Source organism: Naegleria gruberi (genome assembly GCF_000004985.1).
Source record: "Naegleria gruberi genomic scaffold NAEGRscaffold_38, whole genome shotgun sequence".
In the NCBI taxonomy this organism is placed as follows: Eukaryota; Heterolobosea; class Eutetramitea; order Acrasida; family Naegleriidae; genus Naegleria; species Naegleria gruberi.
The window spans coordinates 35,799-54,019 of NW_003163289.1; the positions used below are offsets into that span (position 1 = coordinate 35,799).

The following is an 18,221-nucleotide window of genomic DNA, read 5'->3' on the forward strand; positions in this document are numbered from 1 at the left end:
CGTTTCCCTTTCTTCCTTTTAGACATGGATCATTTATGTTTGTATACTTTGTAACATTGGTTTGATTATCCAACCTTATTGTAATGTTAACTTGTAAACTATTCGAAATGAATAGATATTTTGTTGACTCTTCTTATTTGTTCAAGTTTCTTTTAAAGACAAAAAAGTAGTTCGGTTTCTGATACTTCAAAACTGTACATATCCAATTTTTAACAATCGAAACTAAACGAAACTTTATTGATGTAATTTACATCCAGGACACCTCTTTGGTCTATCCATTCCATGATAAATATCAGGTCGAGGTGCACCTGCAATCTTTAAAAACCCAACAGCTCCCTTCTCTATTCGAAAGATAGCATGATCCACAAATGAATAAGTTCCTGGCACAATTGCCTCAAACTCAATCATTGTTGCACCACCTGGTGGAACTTGTGTCACTTGTACATTTCTCTCTGGAGGACTCACTAAATCTCCCTCTCTGAAAACCTTATCAAAAATTGCACCAATGACATGAAATGAGGAGGAAAGATTTGGACCTGCATTTCCAAAGTAGAATCGAATACGTTCTCCAGTGTTGGCAAGGAGAGGAGTATCAATGAGAGAACCTTCTCTTCCATTAAAGACGACATAGGTTGGTTTCTCATCTAATCCATTGGCATACGAATGTTCCATTAATTTTGGATCATCATCTGATGGTTCACAATAGAATTCACTTTGCATGACATAGAATTCCTTATCTACTTTTGGCAATCCCTCTTCTGGTTCAACTAACATTAATCCATACATGCCATTACTTATGTGTGAAGGTACTGGACCTGCAGCACAGTGATAGATAAATAAACCTGAAGTTAATAATTTGAAAAATCCTGTTTTTTCTTCATCTTTTTCTGCCAATAACATTTCTGCACCTCCTCCTGGTCCTGTCACACAGTGAAAATCAATATTGTGAGCCATACCGGTTTCGTCCAAGTTTAGGTAATTGACTTGCATGACATCTCCAACTCTTGCTCTGATAAATGGTCCAGGAACTGTTCCATTAAATGTCCAATATGGATACTTGTACTGTTTGCTGATTGGCTTCACTTCAATTGTGGTATCTAGATTAACAACTAATTGAACTGGATAATCACGGTCAATTGGTGGAGGAATTCCAGGAGCTTTTGTTAAAATTGCTTCAACAACTGGCAACTCCAAATTTAATTCAGGAGCTTTCTTGAATTTCTTCATCATATTTTCAGGAAACAAACTATGTTTCTTTGGTGTTTCTTGTGCTTCAAGTAAACTATCACATTGGTATTTGTAGTATTGATAAACACCTGTGCCAACAGCACAGGTTAGACCTAGGGATAACACAATGTCAAAAGTCTTTGGTTTGACAGTTCTTAGTCTGTGGAACAGTTTCATTAGTGTTGTATTGTTATTTTTTAATTGAAATGTTGAATAAAACTTTTTTTATGATTCTTTGATTTCCATTTGTCCTCTAACATAATCCCATTAGTACAGAGAACGGCTGTTTTTTAAAATATATAAAAAAGGTTCTGAGCGATGGATTATGATTTATTGGATTATGAGTTGAGTACTTAGAAGTATTTGGATAATTGGATGCTGCTTATTGTTAAGTTCAGTTTAATTTTTGATTAATTTGAATTCAAAAAATTGGCCAAGTCTCCAGGGAATCTATCTCGTTGGATTCTGGTGTTGTTGGCATGTTGTTTATTCAATTCAATGACAAACTGTATGGGGTTCACATAAAAAATTCCCAGAGATGGGTTGAGCTTTGCTTAATTGCTTGTGCATGTAATGAATAGTTACTGAAACTCAATTACAAACCCTTGAACCATTAATGAACGAGATTAGTTTCTTGAATAGTGTTCCCAATACGTTAAATCAAGCCTTTTCTAATGAACGGACAGAAAGAAAAATAATAGTATGACATTAAAAACTGGGTGTGATAAATTTGTTTTAGAAAAAGTTAAAATTATGCCGACACCAGGGATCGAACCAGGGACCTTAAGATCTTCAGTCTTACGCTCTCCCAACTGAGCTATGTCGGCTTATTGAACATTGTATTTAGGACAAAATGATGATTCATATGATTCATATACCATTTCTTCCGCAATAAAGCCGATTTATGCCTATTCAATCAAAATTCCTCATATTCGAAGTTGGTTTCCGATTAATTGATTTTAAAATCAACAATAAAAAATGTTAACTTCCATTCAAGCCACATTCAAATCCCTTCCTAACAAATCTATCCGAGTAAGCAAAAACTGCTCTGTTTTGCCAAACTTTACCCAACATAAATTGTATAATTACTCTACAAGTAGCTTTGATCCTTTTGAAGGAAAAACCGAAGGATTAAACAAGATTGATTTTATTGATGTGTTGCCATCACAAGTTACATCATCTAATAGAACACTTCTTCCTCAAGATATGATAGCAGTGAATGAACAAAATGTTGGTGACTCATATTATAAACAAAATATTAGACAAAATGCCTTGTTGTGGAGAAAAAACATCAAGAAATTGAGAAGGGTTGACCTCGGACCAATCGGATCGGCCACCTTTGAGAATTATGACATTAATTGGTATGTAAATTAGCAAATTAATATTCTAATAATTTTTAAATTGATATATTTAAATAGGATTCAATGTCATGAAATGGTTCTAGTTGAAAAGGGATTAAATAGTCAATTTGTGGACGAAGGTAAAGCTTATGATCCACTCATTCCAAAAGGAAAGGATATTACTATTACATTTATGTTTGAAATTGAAAATGAAGTTATTAGAAGAGCCACCCTTAAAAAGTTTGGTGATATTGAAAATAATTTCAAAATTCAAGTTTGTAAAAAGGCAACTGGTGAAATAATTTATACAAATTCTTGTGTTCCAACTGAAGAGGGAAGAACTACAAATTCTGGAATGACATCTGCTGTTCACTTTTTTACAGTTCCTTTCTCACAAGAGCAAATTGACTTTTTGAGAAATAATACAGATTCTATTCGGATGAAGTTAACTGTTGATGATGAAAGATATCCTCATACTACTGTACTCAGTCCAGCACTTGTAACGGAATTGCTTAAAGAATTTGATTAAATTAATCCAAATCTTCACTATCAGTATCCTCATCTCCCTCTTCTTCACCTTTAAATGATTCAACTAATTGTTCATGCATATTTGAATATTCAATCACATCTTTTGGATCTTCTGCAGATTCCCCTTTCAACCAGCAAAACATATAAACAATGGAAAGTAAGGAAAATGCAAACCCTGAAATTATTCCAATTCCAACTGCATAACAAGGTATTGCAAGAATAAAGTAAATTCCTCCTCTGAATAGATAATTACACCAAATCTTACTCACTCCTGGAATTTCTCTATAACAAGGACAAGGAAACTCAAAAGCAAATAGACAAGCTCCAATTATAATACAATAAATTCCCATATACCATCTTTCTTCCGACAGTAATTTCAATACAGCAATGATTCCACATAGAACATTCACTTGAGTGGTAATAAGTGATCAAAAGGGAGAGATCTATTCAACCTACATATTGCAACAATGGCCCCAGCAATAAATAAGAATTTACCAAACTTTGGTATGGCCCCAAGTTTGTTCTGTATAAACTTCTTTGCGAGCTTAAACTTTGTTGCGTTTGATACTGGCAAGGCTATTTATTACATCAATACAACACAAGCATCATGATCACACCTTAGTCACATTTTCAACAAGGCTTTGAGAAAACTCACCAGAAGCTATTGAGAGCATTTTATTTAAAAATACCACAAAAAAAACTCAACACACTACCACACAGAGAATCAGACGATATGAATCACGTTACTGCTCATTACAAGCCTTTATTGGATCAAATTAATGAATTGGAAAATTCGAGAAGGCTTCAGGAATGCAAGCTGGTGGAAGAGAGGACAAGACACGCTAAGACTCTTAAGGAATTGGAGGAATGTAAGTATCGATGATTGTCAACAGATTTCTCAAAGGCTAACTTTTTCAGTCAACTTGAAGCATCAAAAGCTGCTCGCTAATGAAACATTATTGAAGGAAAAGATTACTCATTTGGAAGCTGATTTGATGCATGAAATCAAGACTGGTGAACAACTCAAGCAATCTGCCAAATACTGCAAGCAAGAGGAGGAGGTTTTTCAAACTCATTTGGCAAGATTTGAGGTGGAAAGTAATCAAGTAATGTAAGTTGAGAATATTAATTGTATAACCTAGTTGTGATGAAAAGTTGTGATTTGAAAAAGGAACTTGAGGATGCAGAGAAGAACTTTGAGAAGGCTTGTGAAATGTGGAACAATCGACAAAATGTTAGAGAAATGCAAATGTTGAAATCTCAAGTTGAAGAATATGAAGGAAGTAAGTAGTCAATGTTCAATAGTGATAATTGTTTCAGGACTAAGGGCTGATGAGAGTGTGTATGAGGAAAAATTGAAGAGAATTAAAAGTTTGGAGGCTCAAATCAAGATGAAGAAGGAGCAATCGAATGAGATGGACTCTTTCATCAAGTCTTTAGATGACAAAATTGCACAGATGCGTAATGATATCGAGAAGGCGAAGGGAAATTGTTCATTGGTAAATGATGTTATTTCTACTGAACAGGCAGAGTTGGCCATTCAACAATTTATAACTGAGAGCACTCAACTTCAAAAAAATCTTGAAGATATCCAAAACTACAACCAAATTACAAGAGAGGATATCGAGCACCACGAAAGAATGCAAGAAACCATCCTTCAGCTCATAGAATCAAAAATTTGTGAAGCTTGTTATCAACTTGAAAACTCAATGATAGATTAATTTATTGAGCTAATAAATCTTTGAGATGAATATCAAATTCAATTAATAACAGAGTGGGATAGCTCCAAATCTGACGGACAGTGCAATGTCTTATTGAAGCCAGCCAAAGTGTGCAATTAAGCACTACTCTGAACCCAACAAAAAATTGAGATAATAGTATTGCACCCCGTAGGATGCTTTCAGCTATTACACTGAAAAGAACTGATACTACACTCGATCAAAGCCAATTGGCGAGAAAGATACTATGAAGAATTGAGAAAAGCACAGAGTATAAATAGTGCTGTTGTTATAAAGATAGGAATGTAGGTTCTTGTGGTATTGTTTTATTTTGATGAGTTTACCAATTGCTTGAACATGCAGCAAGAGGACAAAAATTCTGTTAAAAAAGCTAAAAAATTAGATACCGACAATGGGGCTCGAACCCACGACCCCAGGATTAGAAGTCCTGTGCTCTATCCAACTGAGCTATGACGGCTTACATCGGTTTTCTCAACATTACAATTAACAACTTGAATGTACATGGATACTCAAGGAATACCTTATTTCTTTCCAATTATTCAATTTTTAATCACATATGATGGTGTTACTGTTCTCAATTATTCATTCCTTCACAAACTCAATCATTTCGGTATTTAGGAAAAAAATGAGTGGTGGAGAATCTCAACTGCTACCAGCAGCAGTGGCAACACCATCTCTTCTCTCAAATAACTCTCTGTCATCATCTTCTTCAAGTAATAGACAATTGAATGGTGGTGATTTATCATCAGTTATGATGGCTGCTCTTCAATCTTCATCGGATCATTCTTTGGATCAATTATTTACCGATAATACTAACAATACATTTCCAACATCATCATCTTCAATAACACCAAATAATAGTGATAATGCTACAAGTATTTTACTTTTCCTATCTAATGCAGGAAGTGTAATTGCAAAAAGCGAAATTGCTTCGGTTTCAGAAAGAGTAAAAGGCTGGATTAAAAAGATTTCTCAATCAAGTAATCAAATTAGATTTCATTTACAATTTAATATTAGTTTAACTCTTGGACAAATACTTAAATATGGAATTCCGATTACTGCTGTATTATTATATTGTATATATAAATTAATTAAATATGTAAAATATAAGTATTTAAGAGATAAATCAAAGGATATTTCAAATCCGAATAATAAGTATAGAATATCCTTACGAAAACTTTGGAAGAAGAATACAAAGGCTTCTAGTCAAGATATTATGGACCAATCTGATGAGGAAAACTCAATGTATAGTAAAAATGTAATTGTGGATGATTCAAAATCTGTACAAACTAACTCGGAATATGCATTTCCTATTTCATCTAGTTATTCATTTAATGAGAAAACAATTAATGGTGTTAAGGGTGTAATGCTCAATTCAGGAAGATGGTTATCATATGAAGAATATGGAAACACTTCAACTAAAACAAGAGTTGTCTTCTTTTTCCATTCTATTGGTCAATCTAGATTGGAAACTCCAACCAATGAACATGATAGTATTGGTAAAAGATATGGAATTAGATTTATTCATGTTGATAGACCAGGATATGGTCAATCAAGTCAACAAAAATCAAGAAGTTTTTTATCATTTGCGAGAGACATTGCACAAATGTCAAATATATTAGACATTGAACAGTATTCAGTTATTGGAGTGTCTTCTGGAAGCTGTTATGCATGGGCTTGTGCCTATTTAAATATTGATAATAAGGTAGTTTCTTGCAGTATATTAAGTGGAGAACTACCATACTTGTATATACCTCCGTCTCAAACCTCTAGGTTTCTAAAAGATACTTCATTACTTGTAAATTATTTACCGAAATTTATATTTAAAGGATTATTGAATACTGCACTCAAAAGTACTGTATTTAGTGAGCCTGAAAGATTTTCAGGATATGTGAGACAAAGTTCTTACTTTTCAAAAGAAAATATTGAAGATTTGCAAAACTTTTGCAGTAATTGCGTATTGAGCATGAGAGAAGGAATGAATGCTTTTGGAGTTACAGAAGTAATCAGAGAGCTTAAAATGGAGAGAGAAGATTGGAACTTTTCACTTAAAGATGTATCAATACCTGTTCATATGTGGCATGGAGAACATTCTCTGATACTACCACTACCTTTGCTTAAATCTGCCATTCCAAGTTTAATTAGTGATAGGTACAATGAGTTTAGAGTAACAGAAAACAAGATCAACTCTCAAAAACAATCAAAAAAGTCATCAAACTCAAATACTTCCCAAGGTCTTCACAGAATAGGTTCTACAGAAACAATTGAGACGATGACAACCTCTGTAACTGTTGAGACAAAAACAAAAACTGAAGAGTCCTCAAACAATAATTACAGATACACAAATGTCAATCTTCATACTGTGGCAGATCATGGTCATTTGTTCTGGAGAAGTGCTACAATGTTTGAAGAAGTTGTCAAATCAATATCTGAACATTTGGAAACAATTTATGATAACAACAGCTATTTTTCAGAAACTACCTCGATATTTGAATTTAGAACTGACTTTTAATAAATTAATGATCTTCGTGGCCTATTATTTCCTTTGATCCTTTTGTGATATGGTGTTCTTCTTCCTTTTCCTTTTCTCCATCAAGTGTTTCAGAAACTACATCAATCTTGGTTCCTAATAGATCCCACAAATACTCATCTAAGGTATTTCTTGCTACCAAGTAGTGAACATTCACTGTTGATTTCTGTCCAATACGGTGAGCTCTATCTTCTGCTTGAGCTAAAAACCCACTGTTCCAAGTCAATTCACCAAACACCACGGTTGAACATGGCACAAAATTGAGTCCAACACCTTAATTATTGTATTCCGAAGATAAATAGGTTCATCAATACAAGCCTAACAATAAATTACATACCTGCTACTGCAATACTCAAAATAGCAACTTTAACATCTGGATCCTCTCTAAATTCTTGAGAGATTGCATGTCTTTGTTCAACTGGAGTTTCTCCATCAATTCTTACAAACTTTAGTTTTTTTCCCTCATTCTTTTCAACCTCCTCAATCTCTTTTTTAATTTCTTCTTCGATGGCATTCATTACAGATCTGTGATGAGCAAAAATGATAAACTTTTCTCCTTTCTTGAAAGTATATCTGGCATATCTTGCTACAGTTTTTTGCTTAGCAATAGCAGTCAAATTGAATTTTTGAAGAATTTCAATATCATTTGGATCAAACCTCAAATTTTTACCCTTTCTTTGATTGAAATTCTCAAATGTTAATCTGTGAGGACCTATATCCTCATCTGGAAGACTCAAATATGTCAAATAACGTCTCTTTGGAGGTAATTGAGTTAAGACATCTCTTTTCAGTCTTCTAATCATTATCGAACGACTAAGCAACAAGTTAAGTTCTGAAAGGAATCTATTGCCTCTATAGTCTGCACCCGTAAAGAAATTAGTTTTGAGATCACAATATCTATATCCAAATTCAGTCTTTTTGAGTAATGTCTTTTTAGATTTTGGACCACATAAAAGAGCCTTCATTTGTGTGAACAACTCAATTGGTCTGGAAGGACTTGCTGTTCCTGATATGAGAACTAATCTCTTTGCGCTTCTCAATAGTGGAATAATATTCTGGGTTCTCTTAGATCCATCATTCTTGAGCATGTGAGATTCATCTGTGATAATAATTGAAAAATCTAGTAACCATTTCACAGCATCAGAATTTTCATCTTCAGCATTCTTTGAAGCCAAATCATACGAGATAATATATACAAGATATTTCTTTGGGTTTTCCCTAGTTTCTTCAATCACTTTGGCAAGTCCTTGTGAACTATCAACAATACAAATATAAGGATCTAAAGAATCTCCAGTAAAATTAAACTCCTTTCCCATGTGCTTTTTCAGCCATTCAGCATCTATCCATGTATTAAGCTCCCTTCTCCAGTTATTGTGAAGACTACAAGGTCCAATAATTAACATAGGCCATTCTTTCGGATAAAAAGAGGCAATTCCCAAGGCCTGTAGTGTCTTTCCCAGACCCATTTCGTCACTAATTTCAATAATTATTACATCTGTTGTAAGAAACAGTTAAACTTACCACAGCATAACTCTTCCATCTCTTGAAATGGCATACTCAATGCCCTCTTTTTGAAAAGGTAAAATGTTATTATATAAATTAGATGGAAGTCTCAGTGAAAGGTCGTAATCTTTAGGTGATTTCTTCGATTTGTTTTTAAAAGATTTGATTTGGTTTTCGTAGTGATCCAAAACTTGAAAAACGAATGGTGGTATAGGTTCAAAAGAAACATCCTCATGTTCCTCAGTGAAAAATCTTAAAATTTCATCATAATCATAATATGAAAAGTATAAAACTGGTGGTGCCTTAGAATTGTCCTTTTTCTCTATTGGTTCATCTTGTAAATATTCGTCCTTTTCTTGTTCTTCATCTTTTGGAAGAACTTCATGCTCTATGTGGAAAGTAGATTTCAGAGATTCAGCCAATCTATCATAAACCTTTTTACTTGGAAATGACATTTTAATACTCAATTTATCAGTTATTGAGTGTAATCCCAATTCTTTCTTATTTCTAAAAGTTGCAATTTCCAATTGTATCCTCTTTGATCTTTCCTTCTCCTCTATTTTGTGATCAGTCATCTTTTGCACTGCCACTCTCTTTTTCCAATCCCATCCTGATTTTAAATTCTTTCCGAAATGAGAACTAAAACTTCTACAAGTTGTTTGATAATTGTTCCTTTCATTCATCATCACAGAATTTGTAAAATTAAAAGAAACTGCTCCGAAGGAGTGATGATCATGGGAAGAAGCACAAACTTTCCAACAAGATTGCAATCGGATTGTCGAAGACAATCGTTTAGTGTTGGTGAGCATTTTTTTTGACTTTGTTTTCCAATCAATTAATGTTCATCAAATCATTAGAAACTCATTCTTAGAGGATCGAGTAATCTCTAGAATTCCAATCAAAATCATCAATTTTTGATAAGATTACTCCATAGAACAGAATGAAGGCAAACTATTTATCATTCAAATAAAATTGATAAGGAAAGCCCTTAAGATTTTTGATTAAAAATTTGGCGCCAAATCTCTAGACATCAAATGAAAACCTTCCGAATCGATTTACCCTGGAATGTTTGTTGAGGTAAAATTACAAATTTCAAAGCCTTCAAAAAATGTCTCTTGTTGTCTATCGGCTTGAGAATAGTCAAGCGGTTTCAGAGAAGAAACATCAAATCTTTGAAAAGACTTTAAATAATACTAATGATGAAAAAACGAATAGTGGAAATAATGAGGATAGAACCAAATCAACCGTATTGGATTTAAGAACATGTACTCAAGTTGCTCAAACATCATCATTATTAGGAATGTTGGAAAATTTAAAAAAGCTCTCACTGACCTCTCAGGTGGCTATTGAGAGTATAACTAGAGAGGCCGATAAAACATTCGAAAGAGTCTATCAGGTACATGAAAAAGTTATCATTCTAACGGAGAAAGTAAATAGAATTAAGGAGTTTTATGACAACTCTCAATTTGAAGAAATTCAGAGAAAGCAAGTTATTCAACGAGTGGATTATAAGGAACCAGAACAAGGAAGATTTAATAGTGAGACTATACCCTATGGTTGGTTTGAACAATATCAGAAATGTGAGGATATGCCAAACTTTAGGATAGTTGATGAGTATTTATTGAAACCTCCCTATTTACAGTCTTATTACAAGAACTATTCGAATCCTGATGGTTTATTCTCGACATGGAAAGATACCTTTGTTAGGCATTTGAGGAACGAGCAGCAGAAAGAACGAGAGCTGCATAATCAAACACAATCATCCCAAACTCAATCAATAATCTTTCTGAAGAAGAAACATTCCGTTGGTGATGTAATAGTTCCAGAAAAGAGAGTGAAGAAAGTGATACCTGTGTGGAAGAAATATGATAAGAACAATGGATCTAAGGTAACGCTACAGCAAGAAGGAACAATATTCGAAAATATTCAACAAATTACAATTTCTGAGAATCAAAATCAATCTCTTTCAAGAACAAGAAGCTCTGTTTTGAGAAGCGCTGGAAGTCAAAAGAAGATTGACAATTCTGTTCTTTCCCCAGAGGAGCCAAAGATAAAATCACCAATGGAAGAAAAGATGAAGACGTTGTTAAAGAAAACAAGAAGTCAAAACAACACCCTAGAAGCTGTAACTACTCAAAAACTGCCAGAAATACAGCCGAACCAAAACACCTTAACACCTGATTACTCACCAGAATCTAAGGTAATAGAAATTGCTCCCTCTTCTGAGCAAGTTAACCAACCTGTCAGCATCATTCCACCAGTTCCTAATATTCCTCCTCCACCTGTGAATATCGTACCAGTCGCTAAACCTGTTGATCTTAAGCCAATCGTTCCACCAGTTCCAAAAACTCAACCAGTGCCTCCTTCTATTAACATTTCTCTTTCTCAAAGTTTGGTCAACTCTGCAACAGCAATATCTGGAAAGGCAATGTTGAAACCAACATCACCAAGAGAACAGACAGCTAAAAATGATGCTGTTGCTGATCTTCTGGAAGGAATAAGAAACGGAATCAAACTTTCCAAAGCATCAGAACGTGTTCTTGCTGAAAAACCAGCTGCAAAGCAGTCATTTGATGTGTTCAGTGTTTTGAAAGAAAAATTCAAATTTGCAAATGCTGAAATGTCAACAGATTCATTCTGTCCTTCAGCTTCTGGAACTTTTACTGAGGATTGGTAATCTTAATTGATTATTATTAACATTCCTAATTAATGAAACACCTTGTAAACTTATAATTCAAACAACATTGAAATAAAAATGAAAGATCCATCCTATTTCCATCACAAAACGCCCAATCAAATTAAATCATCAATAACCTCTCCGAACACTAACAAAACCTTCATCAAATACTTTCAATATTCTAAATTGAAATACATTATACCAATTTCAATATGTACTTTTATTCTAGGTTATAATAAAGAATATATCGAATGGGAATGGGATCAATACAAGTCAGCACAAAGAAAACGAGACAAGTTTTTAGCCAATAATGCCTATTATCAAAAGTATCAAACAAGACCTCCTGGATATAAAGGTTCAATGGAAGAATTACATGAGAATAGAGAACCTGTTGGATTAATTTCTAGAACCTTCTTCCGTATTAAATTATGGATTATGGAGCATGAGAGTAAATTAGATCCTATTCTGAATCCAACCGGAAATACAGAAAATCGTGAAAAGGCCTATGAAAGTCTGAGGAAAAATCGTCAATAACACTATTGACTATTGTCTGAATTATTGTCACTGTGTTGTTGTTGCTGTTGTTGTTGTAACGGAAATTGTTGGTTAATAATTTCAAATATTTGTAATCTTCCACACTCTGTAAATTCCAAGTCCTCAACTTGTTGCAAAGAGTCTGCGTATTGAAGAATATCTTTAATTTTCTCTTCAAGAGGACGAGACTTTATCGTTGATATTTCCTCAACAATTTCTTCAAGTGTCCAAGAATCAGCGTGAGTTTCCGAAGGCTTCATTCTTTAATGATTTAATTCTAAGTTTTTTTTAAAGCGGGCTGGTTTCAAATTTTTGTAAACTAGGCAAGGACGACAAATTTAAAAAAATGCTCAACAGATTAGCCACCACTGTACGTTATTTTTTAAACAGCTCTTGCTTACCACTCTTCAATTTCGCACACTTTTTGTACAACAAAAACAACAACATCATGATGAATTATTATTATTGCAAATTGTTATTATAAATTAACAACAATGTGTTATATTACTAAAATTTTAATAGAAGGCAACAAGCAAGATTCTCTGCAACAACAACTCCAAGAGATCATACGCTGTCGTTGCTCAAACTCCACGTGCCTACGATACTTCAAAGGAAGCTTTCAAGGCCGCTTCTCCACTCCAATCTCTCTGGAACAATGGTGCCTATGAGGATAGATTAATTTCTTTGTTGACTGCTATCCGTCCATATAAAATTACCCCAGAATTCATTGCTGCTGCCAATGAAGCTCTTAACAAACAATACAAGACTGAAGATCTCATTCCAAAGGAAAAGAATCTTGAATTTGCTAGAGCTATGGATGGTGTTGATACTATTGAATTGGACGAACATACATTGATTTCCTTCTACGGTGAAGATTACAAAGATATTTTGAATGAATTCTTTGAATTGAAGCCTGTCCTCTCCCAAAGAGCTATGGATAGATATCTTCAATTGAATCATGAAGAATATCTTAAAATCAAGAAGGAAAGAGCTGAAAAGATTTTGACTTGGTGCCAAGAAACTGCCAAATCTTTGTAAATTCAAGTATCATAAAAATTAGGGTTTTTTACTCCGTAAATTATGATTTGGTTTCTTGTACTTTTTGTTCTAGTGAAACTTTTTCAAAACTCAATCTTGCCAATTCTCTATTCGAATAGAACTTTTCACGATTTAGGGCTTGTGTTTCTCTGATATCTTTGGTTGGTTTTTGAGAATAAAGTGAAAGCATATACATTGTGAAACTTCCTTCATCACTAAGTGTTTTGGCAATTTCTTGTTTGACATGTTGTTCAGTCCAATCACTGATTGCTAAAAGGTTGAAATTTAAAAAGAAAATAATATGAAATAGACAGACAGCAAAAAAGAATAGACCTCTATGCCATTTCCCTCTTCCTGACCTTGATTTTTCAATCTTTTCAAGTTGGTCATTTGTAACTTGCAATCTGTGACGCCACTGTGAGAAGGTAGTTTGAATACTACCCAAAGTATCTGTTAGTCCGTGTAAGAATGATTTTTCATTGTCTGATTCAATTTCTGTATTTACAATATTATTTTGTTCCTTTTTTTCTGTTAATTCCGAAGCATTAATTTTACTATCATTAATTGTAGAATAACAACATTTCCGTATATTTCCAATTTTGAAATGATGATAGAGTTGAATGCTAATTTTCGAAGAATGATTCAGTTTACGTCTTATCATTTTTTATATGACTTAATATTTTAATTTTCTAATATTTATTTATCATTATTATTGTTATCAAATTTAATGATCAACATATTAAAGATTAATATATGAATAAGTATTAAAATTAATACTTTATTTATCGTACTTTTTGTTTCAATTTTTGAAGATTTTGCAAATCATTAATTTTTCCGCTGCTCTTTCCTTCAAAACCTGCTCTCTTCTTTGTTGAATTTGGTTTTTGTTTCTTCTTCTTCATATCTTGTTGTCTCTTCAATTTAGATTGTAAAACTTTAACATCAGAGTCATCTCTTCCTTTAACAATTTTAGTCATGGCAGACTGTAACTTTTCTTCCTTAGCAATCTTATCACCATGCTTCATATGACTCAACTTGGTTTGATGTTTACGTTTTTCCGAGAGTGCTTTTTTGATACTCCTTGAACTCTTCAAACTATCACCACTTGTGGTATGAACATCAGTATCATCTTGCAAAGAGTCGATAACTTTAGAGAATTTCATAGAGGATGTATCAGTTTCTTTTCGTTTTCTCTTCTTTCCGTCCATTTCTTCATCTTCGAAAATAGGTTCATCATCTTCATCATCGGATCCTTCAATTCCCAATTTTTTGTTGTATCTCTTTTGTGCTTTCTTAGACATTTTAGATTTTTCAAACTTTTCCTTTTGTTTCTTGACTACATATTGTTTAAGTAATTCATCTTCATCATCCGAGTCTTCTGGGCCTGCTGTAGTAACTACAGTATTATTGGTAGAAAACATGGAAAAGACTGAAAAAAATCATTTAGTAAACAATTAACAAATCAACTTACAATTTAAAAATTGATGAATATTGTTTGATAATTGTTCATTGTTTTCTGTCGTCGAAGAAGTGATGCCTGCTGAATTCTTGTCCGTAATCGATTCTGTTGATGAAGCTTGTTGTGATGTCATTTGTTTTTTTTTAATCAAATTAATTTCAAATTTAATGTTGAAAATTGTCTTTGAAGCGATTTCTTGCACAAAGTTTGTTGGAGGATCCAAAAGAAAGAGATTGCAGTAATAATAACAGAGAGGTTTTAAATTGTTACATTAGGTTTTGTTATTATATTGTTAGCAGATTAGGCAGTGGTTGTTGTGTTGAATAAATTTGTACCAGTGTAATTGAGATAGAGAGGACCAACAACAAGAGTGATGGTGGCTAATAATTTACAAAGAACGTGAATACTTGGACCAGTTGTGTCTTTGAAAGGATCTCCAATAGTATCACCAATAACAGCTGCTTTGTGAATGGCAGATCCTTTACCTCCGAGAACCTTGTCCATTTCAGTCAACTTCTTAGCATTATCCCAAGCTCCACCAGCATTATTGAAGAAGAGAGCCATTAAGATACAAGTAATAGTAGCAACCATCAAGAAACCAGCACTAACTTCTGCTCCTAGATTTGGTTGCCCCACAGCAGCACCAACACCCTTAAATATAAACCCAACCAAGACTGGAACTAAAACAGACAAAAGACCTGGGAAGATCATTTGTATGAGAGATGCACGAGTAACAATGGCAACACATCTTTCATAGTTTGGCTTTTCTCTGAATTCGAGAATACCTGGCATTTCTTGGAATTGTTTTCTAACTTCTTCAATAACAGTTTGGGCTGTTGTACCAACAGCTCTCATTGTCAAAGAGCTGAAAACAAAGACTAAGCAAGCACCAATGAGACCTCCAACAAAGACTTCTGGAACTGCAAGATTAACAACCTTAAAGCTAGTTCCAATGTATGCTTCAACAGTATCAAGGAAAGCAGAGAATAAAAGGAAAGCAGCAAGGGCAGCAGATCCAATAGCATAACCCTTTGTAAGAGCCTTAGTAGTGTTACCGACAGCATCTAATCTGTCAGTAATCATTCTTACATTAGCTGGTAATTGGGACATTTCAGCAATACCACCTGCATTATCAACAATTGGTCCAAGAGTATCCATAGCTAAAATATAACTAGAAGAACTAAGCATACCAATGGTAGCGACAGCTGTACCAAATAATCCACCAATTGGTAATCCATTTTCATCAGTAATTCCACTACTTTTGCCGAGGTAGTAAGATGAAAGAATAGCAACACAAATAACAAAAACAGGGGCACCAGTTGATTCTAAACCTACAGCAATACCTGAAATAATGTTAGTAGCAGGTCCACTCTTAGACGATTCAATAATTTCCTTCACAGGTCTCCAATTAAAGTCAGTATAATAAATGGTGATAAAGACAAATGCAAAAGAGGTAAGAACACCAATCAATCCACAAAGCATAAACTTCCACCAAGCATTTGGATAAACATCAGATCTCAATAACCAATATGAACAAACTACAAAGAGGCAAGTTGTGACCAGAACGCTGACATAAAAACCACGGTTGAGGGCCTTCATTGGATCATCAAGGAACTCTTGTCTGATAGATGATTCTTCATTTTCTTCATTTTCCATTAAGGTTGTTTCTGACAACTCAGTATTACGAATGAGAGAATAGCTATCGTCTCCAGCACTTCCCATCTCTGTGACATCTCTAACACGAACAAAGAACATTCCTACCCAAGTTCCAATCATACCACAAACGTGAACAACAAGTGGGAAAATAATATATGAAAGTGGGGTTGAAATTTGAGGGAATGCATTGGAAGTAAGGGTACCTGCTAAAATCATTACACCTATATTTTCAGCAGAAATACTTTCGAATAAATCAGAACCTCTTCCTGCACAATCACCAACGTTATCTCCAACAAGATCAGCAATAACAGCAGGATTTCTAATGTCATCTTCTGGAATATTTTGTTCAACCTTTCCGACAAGATCAGCACCAACATCTGCAGCCTTGGTAAAGATACCTCCTCCAAGTTGAGCAAATAATGCTGATAAGCTGCAACCAAAAGAAAATCCGACAATCATTCCAACAATTTGAGTAGGAGTAATCATTTCCTTTGGAATGGCAAGATATAAAATAGAGAAAAGTACAATAACTCCCAATACAGATAAAGAAACTACTAAAAATCCAACAAAAGCTCCAGATCTCATTGCAATATTTAAAGCTTCTCTGTAGCTTCTTGTAGCAGCATTGGTTACTCTCGAGTTTGCATTAACTGATACAAACATTCCAACAAATCCAGATAATCCAGAAAATAAAACTCCAATCAAGAAACTAATAGTAACTATAGCAGCAATGGCTGCAATATGAATATCAGGGTCTGTAGAACTTTTTGACCTTAATAAATAAAGACCAAATAATAAGAAAGCAACTGGGATAGTAATACCACCTATTGCCAAATATTGAGTTTTTAAGAATCCACTGGCTCCTTCCTTAATAGGATCAGCTACAGCAATCATTGCACTAGTACCTCTATTTTTTCTCATCACATAAACAGCAATAAAGAAAGCTCCTACCATTGAAAGCAAACAAGAGACAATCACAAATGAAATTTGTCCCCAAGCTTCACCGTAAACAGGTGCTGTAACAGTATATGAAAATGAAACTGCTGTTGTATCATTTGTATATTTAAGTTTGCTATTAAGAGATGCTGAAATTGAGCCAACACCTGGTGTGTTACCAGCTGTGAGGGAAGTAAATACTCTTCCATCGATTCCCGATTTTGCAATTGATGGGGAAAAGTATGGTTTCATCTTATAATTTGATTTTGGGGTTGCGTAAAAATACACAGTTACATTCGGAACAGGATTACCCAATTCACCAAGAACCTGAACAACCAATGATTTGGAGTATTTTGTTGAGGCTTCGAGTGTAACAGCTTCCATTGGCTGCATCAACTTAATTTTATATGTTTGAGCAACTGTGATCATCATCCGAAGTTAAATATTAATAAGATAATTGTTATCAACCTACCGATCGATCCAATCATCGTTAAAAGAATCATACAGACCACAAACCATGATGGTCTTTCAGTGATTCTTGTTCTGTGCATTTTTTTGTGTGATGAATTGTTTATGGTGTTTGTACGGTTATCATTTACGCTAATCTTTTCGTTTCCTTGGAATTGTTTGTGGAAAGTTTCTAATATTGGCCATTGTGGAAATTAATTTGATATCATTTGTGCAACAGAAAGGCCCAATGTTTTTTTTAAATATTAAACTCTGATCAAACCTGACTTGTTATTAATCTTTTACAACTTTTTTCTTCATTTCAGATTGACCTTAATCAAGGTCAGCACAACAAGTAATAAGATTCAAAATAAATGTTGTTTAAAAAAGCAATTGAAATCCGTGTTCCAGGAATTAAATAGATGATGGTTGATATTCGGACAAACAGTAATAACCTCTCATCAAAAAACCAAGTTCAAGAATTACAACATCTTATTGGATTGATGGAATAATCGTTACATTTGTTGACACTTATCGATAGAGAGATGAAGCGCGCAATTATTAATAAATAACCATGAGAAAGACTGTTGCTGTCTTGCAAGCGAAC

At 33.9% G+C, this 18,221-nt stretch overlaps 10 protein-coding genes and 2 non-coding genes across 12 annotated transcripts; 5 read left to right on the forward strand and 7 right to left on the reverse strand.

The window, feature by feature from the left end:
* Window positions 1-234: 234 nt before the first annotated feature.
* Window positions 235-1,404, reverse strand: NAEGRDRAFT_50708 (uncharacterized protein; the record flags this gene model as incomplete). Its single annotated transcript, XM_002674713.1, has 1 exon — window positions 235-1,404. One exon carries the CDS (start codon window positions 1,402-1,404, stop codon window positions 235-237), a length of 1,170 nt encoding a protein of 389 aa, XP_002674759.1.
* A 577-nt stretch (window positions 1,405-1,981) lies between these two features.
* NAEGRDRAFT_t450 lies at window positions 1,982-2,054 on the reverse strand. Its single transcript has one exon. It is a non-coding gene; the product is annotated as a tRNA-Phe (tRNA).
* A 151-nt stretch (window positions 2,055-2,205) lies between these two features.
* On the forward strand, window positions 2,206-3,096 carry NAEGRDRAFT_70041 (uncharacterized protein; the record flags this gene model as incomplete). The annotated part of the gene is made up of 2 exons (XM_002674639.1): window positions 2,206-2,588; window positions 2,646-3,096. 2 exons carry the CDS (start codon window positions 2,206-2,208, stop codon window positions 3,094-3,096), a joined length of 834 nt encoding a protein of 277 aa, XP_002674685.1.
* Window positions 3,097-3,828: 732 nt separating this feature from the next.
* On the forward strand, window positions 3,829-4,816 carry NAEGRDRAFT_50709 (uncharacterized protein; the record flags this gene model as incomplete). The annotated part of the gene is made up of 2 exons (XM_002674640.1): window positions 3,829-3,964; window positions 4,401-4,816. 2 exons carry the CDS (start codon window positions 3,829-3,831, stop codon window positions 4,814-4,816), a joined length of 552 nt encoding a protein of 183 aa, XP_002674686.1.
* A 401-nt stretch (window positions 4,817-5,217) lies between these two features.
* Window positions 5,218-5,291, reverse strand: NAEGRDRAFT_t449. Its single transcript has one exon. It is a non-coding gene; the product is annotated as a tRNA-Arg (tRNA).
* A 168-nt stretch (window positions 5,292-5,459) lies between these two features.
* NAEGRDRAFT_80515 (uncharacterized protein) lies at window positions 5,460-7,369 on the forward strand (the record flags this gene model as incomplete). The annotated part of the gene is made up of 1 exon (XM_002674641.1): window positions 5,460-7,369. One exon carries the CDS (start codon window positions 5,460-5,462, stop codon window positions 7,344-7,346), a length of 1,887 nt encoding a protein of 628 aa, XP_002674687.1. The 3' UTR covers window positions 7,347-7,369.
* A 324-nt stretch (window positions 7,370-7,693) lies between these two features.
* NAEGRDRAFT_70044 (uncharacterized protein) lies at window positions 7,694-9,442 on the reverse strand (the record flags this gene model as incomplete). The annotated part of the gene is made up of 2 exons (XM_002674714.1): window positions 7,694-8,837; window positions 8,886-9,442. 2 exons carry the CDS (start codon window positions 9,440-9,442, stop codon window positions 7,694-7,696), a joined length of 1,701 nt encoding a protein of 566 aa, XP_002674760.1.
* Window positions 9,443-9,975: 533 nt separating this feature from the next.
* On the forward strand, window positions 9,976-11,646 carry NAEGRDRAFT_58655 (H+ transporting two-sector ATPase; the record flags this gene model as incomplete). The annotated part of the gene is made up of 1 exon (XM_002674642.1): window positions 9,976-11,646. The coding sequence occupies one exon, from the start codon at window positions 9,976-9,978 to the stop codon at window positions 11,542-11,544; it is 1,569 nt and encodes a 522-aa protein (XP_002674688.1). The 3' UTR covers window positions 11,545-11,646.
* Window positions 11,647-12,420: 774 nt separating this feature from the next.
* Window positions 12,421-13,153, forward strand: NAEGRDRAFT_80517 (uncharacterized protein). Its single transcript, XM_002674643.1, has 2 exons — window positions 12,421-12,448; window positions 12,601-13,153. Exons 1-2 carry the CDS (start codon window positions 12,425-12,427, stop codon window positions 13,114-13,116), a joined length of 540 nt encoding a protein of 179 aa, XP_002674689.1. The 5' UTR covers window positions 12,421-12,424; the 3' UTR covers window positions 13,117-13,153.
* Window positions 13,154-13,156: 3 nt separating this feature from the next.
* NAEGRDRAFT_70048 (uncharacterized protein) lies at window positions 13,157-13,777 on the reverse strand (the record flags this gene model as incomplete). Its single annotated transcript, XM_002674715.1, has 1 exon — window positions 13,157-13,777. One exon carries the CDS (start codon window positions 13,775-13,777, stop codon window positions 13,157-13,159), a length of 621 nt encoding a protein of 206 aa, XP_002674761.1.
* A 121-nt stretch (window positions 13,778-13,898) lies between these two features.
* On the reverse strand, window positions 13,899-14,708 carry NAEGRDRAFT_70049 (uncharacterized protein; the record flags this gene model as incomplete). The annotated part of the gene is made up of 2 exons (XM_002674716.1): window positions 13,899-14,545; window positions 14,588-14,708. The coding sequence occupies 2 exons, from the start codon at window positions 14,706-14,708 to the stop codon at window positions 13,899-13,901; spliced, it is 768 nt and encodes a 255-aa protein (XP_002674762.1).
* A 167-nt stretch (window positions 14,709-14,875) lies between these two features.
* NAEGRDRAFT_70050 (uncharacterized protein) lies at window positions 14,876-17,551 on the reverse strand (the record flags this gene model as incomplete). The annotated part of the gene is made up of 1 exon (XM_002674717.1): window positions 14,876-17,551. The coding sequence occupies one exon, from the start codon at window positions 17,549-17,551 to the stop codon at window positions 14,876-14,878; it is 2,676 nt and encodes an 891-aa protein (XP_002674763.1).
* Between the last annotated feature and the right edge of the window lie 670 nt (window positions 17,552-18,221).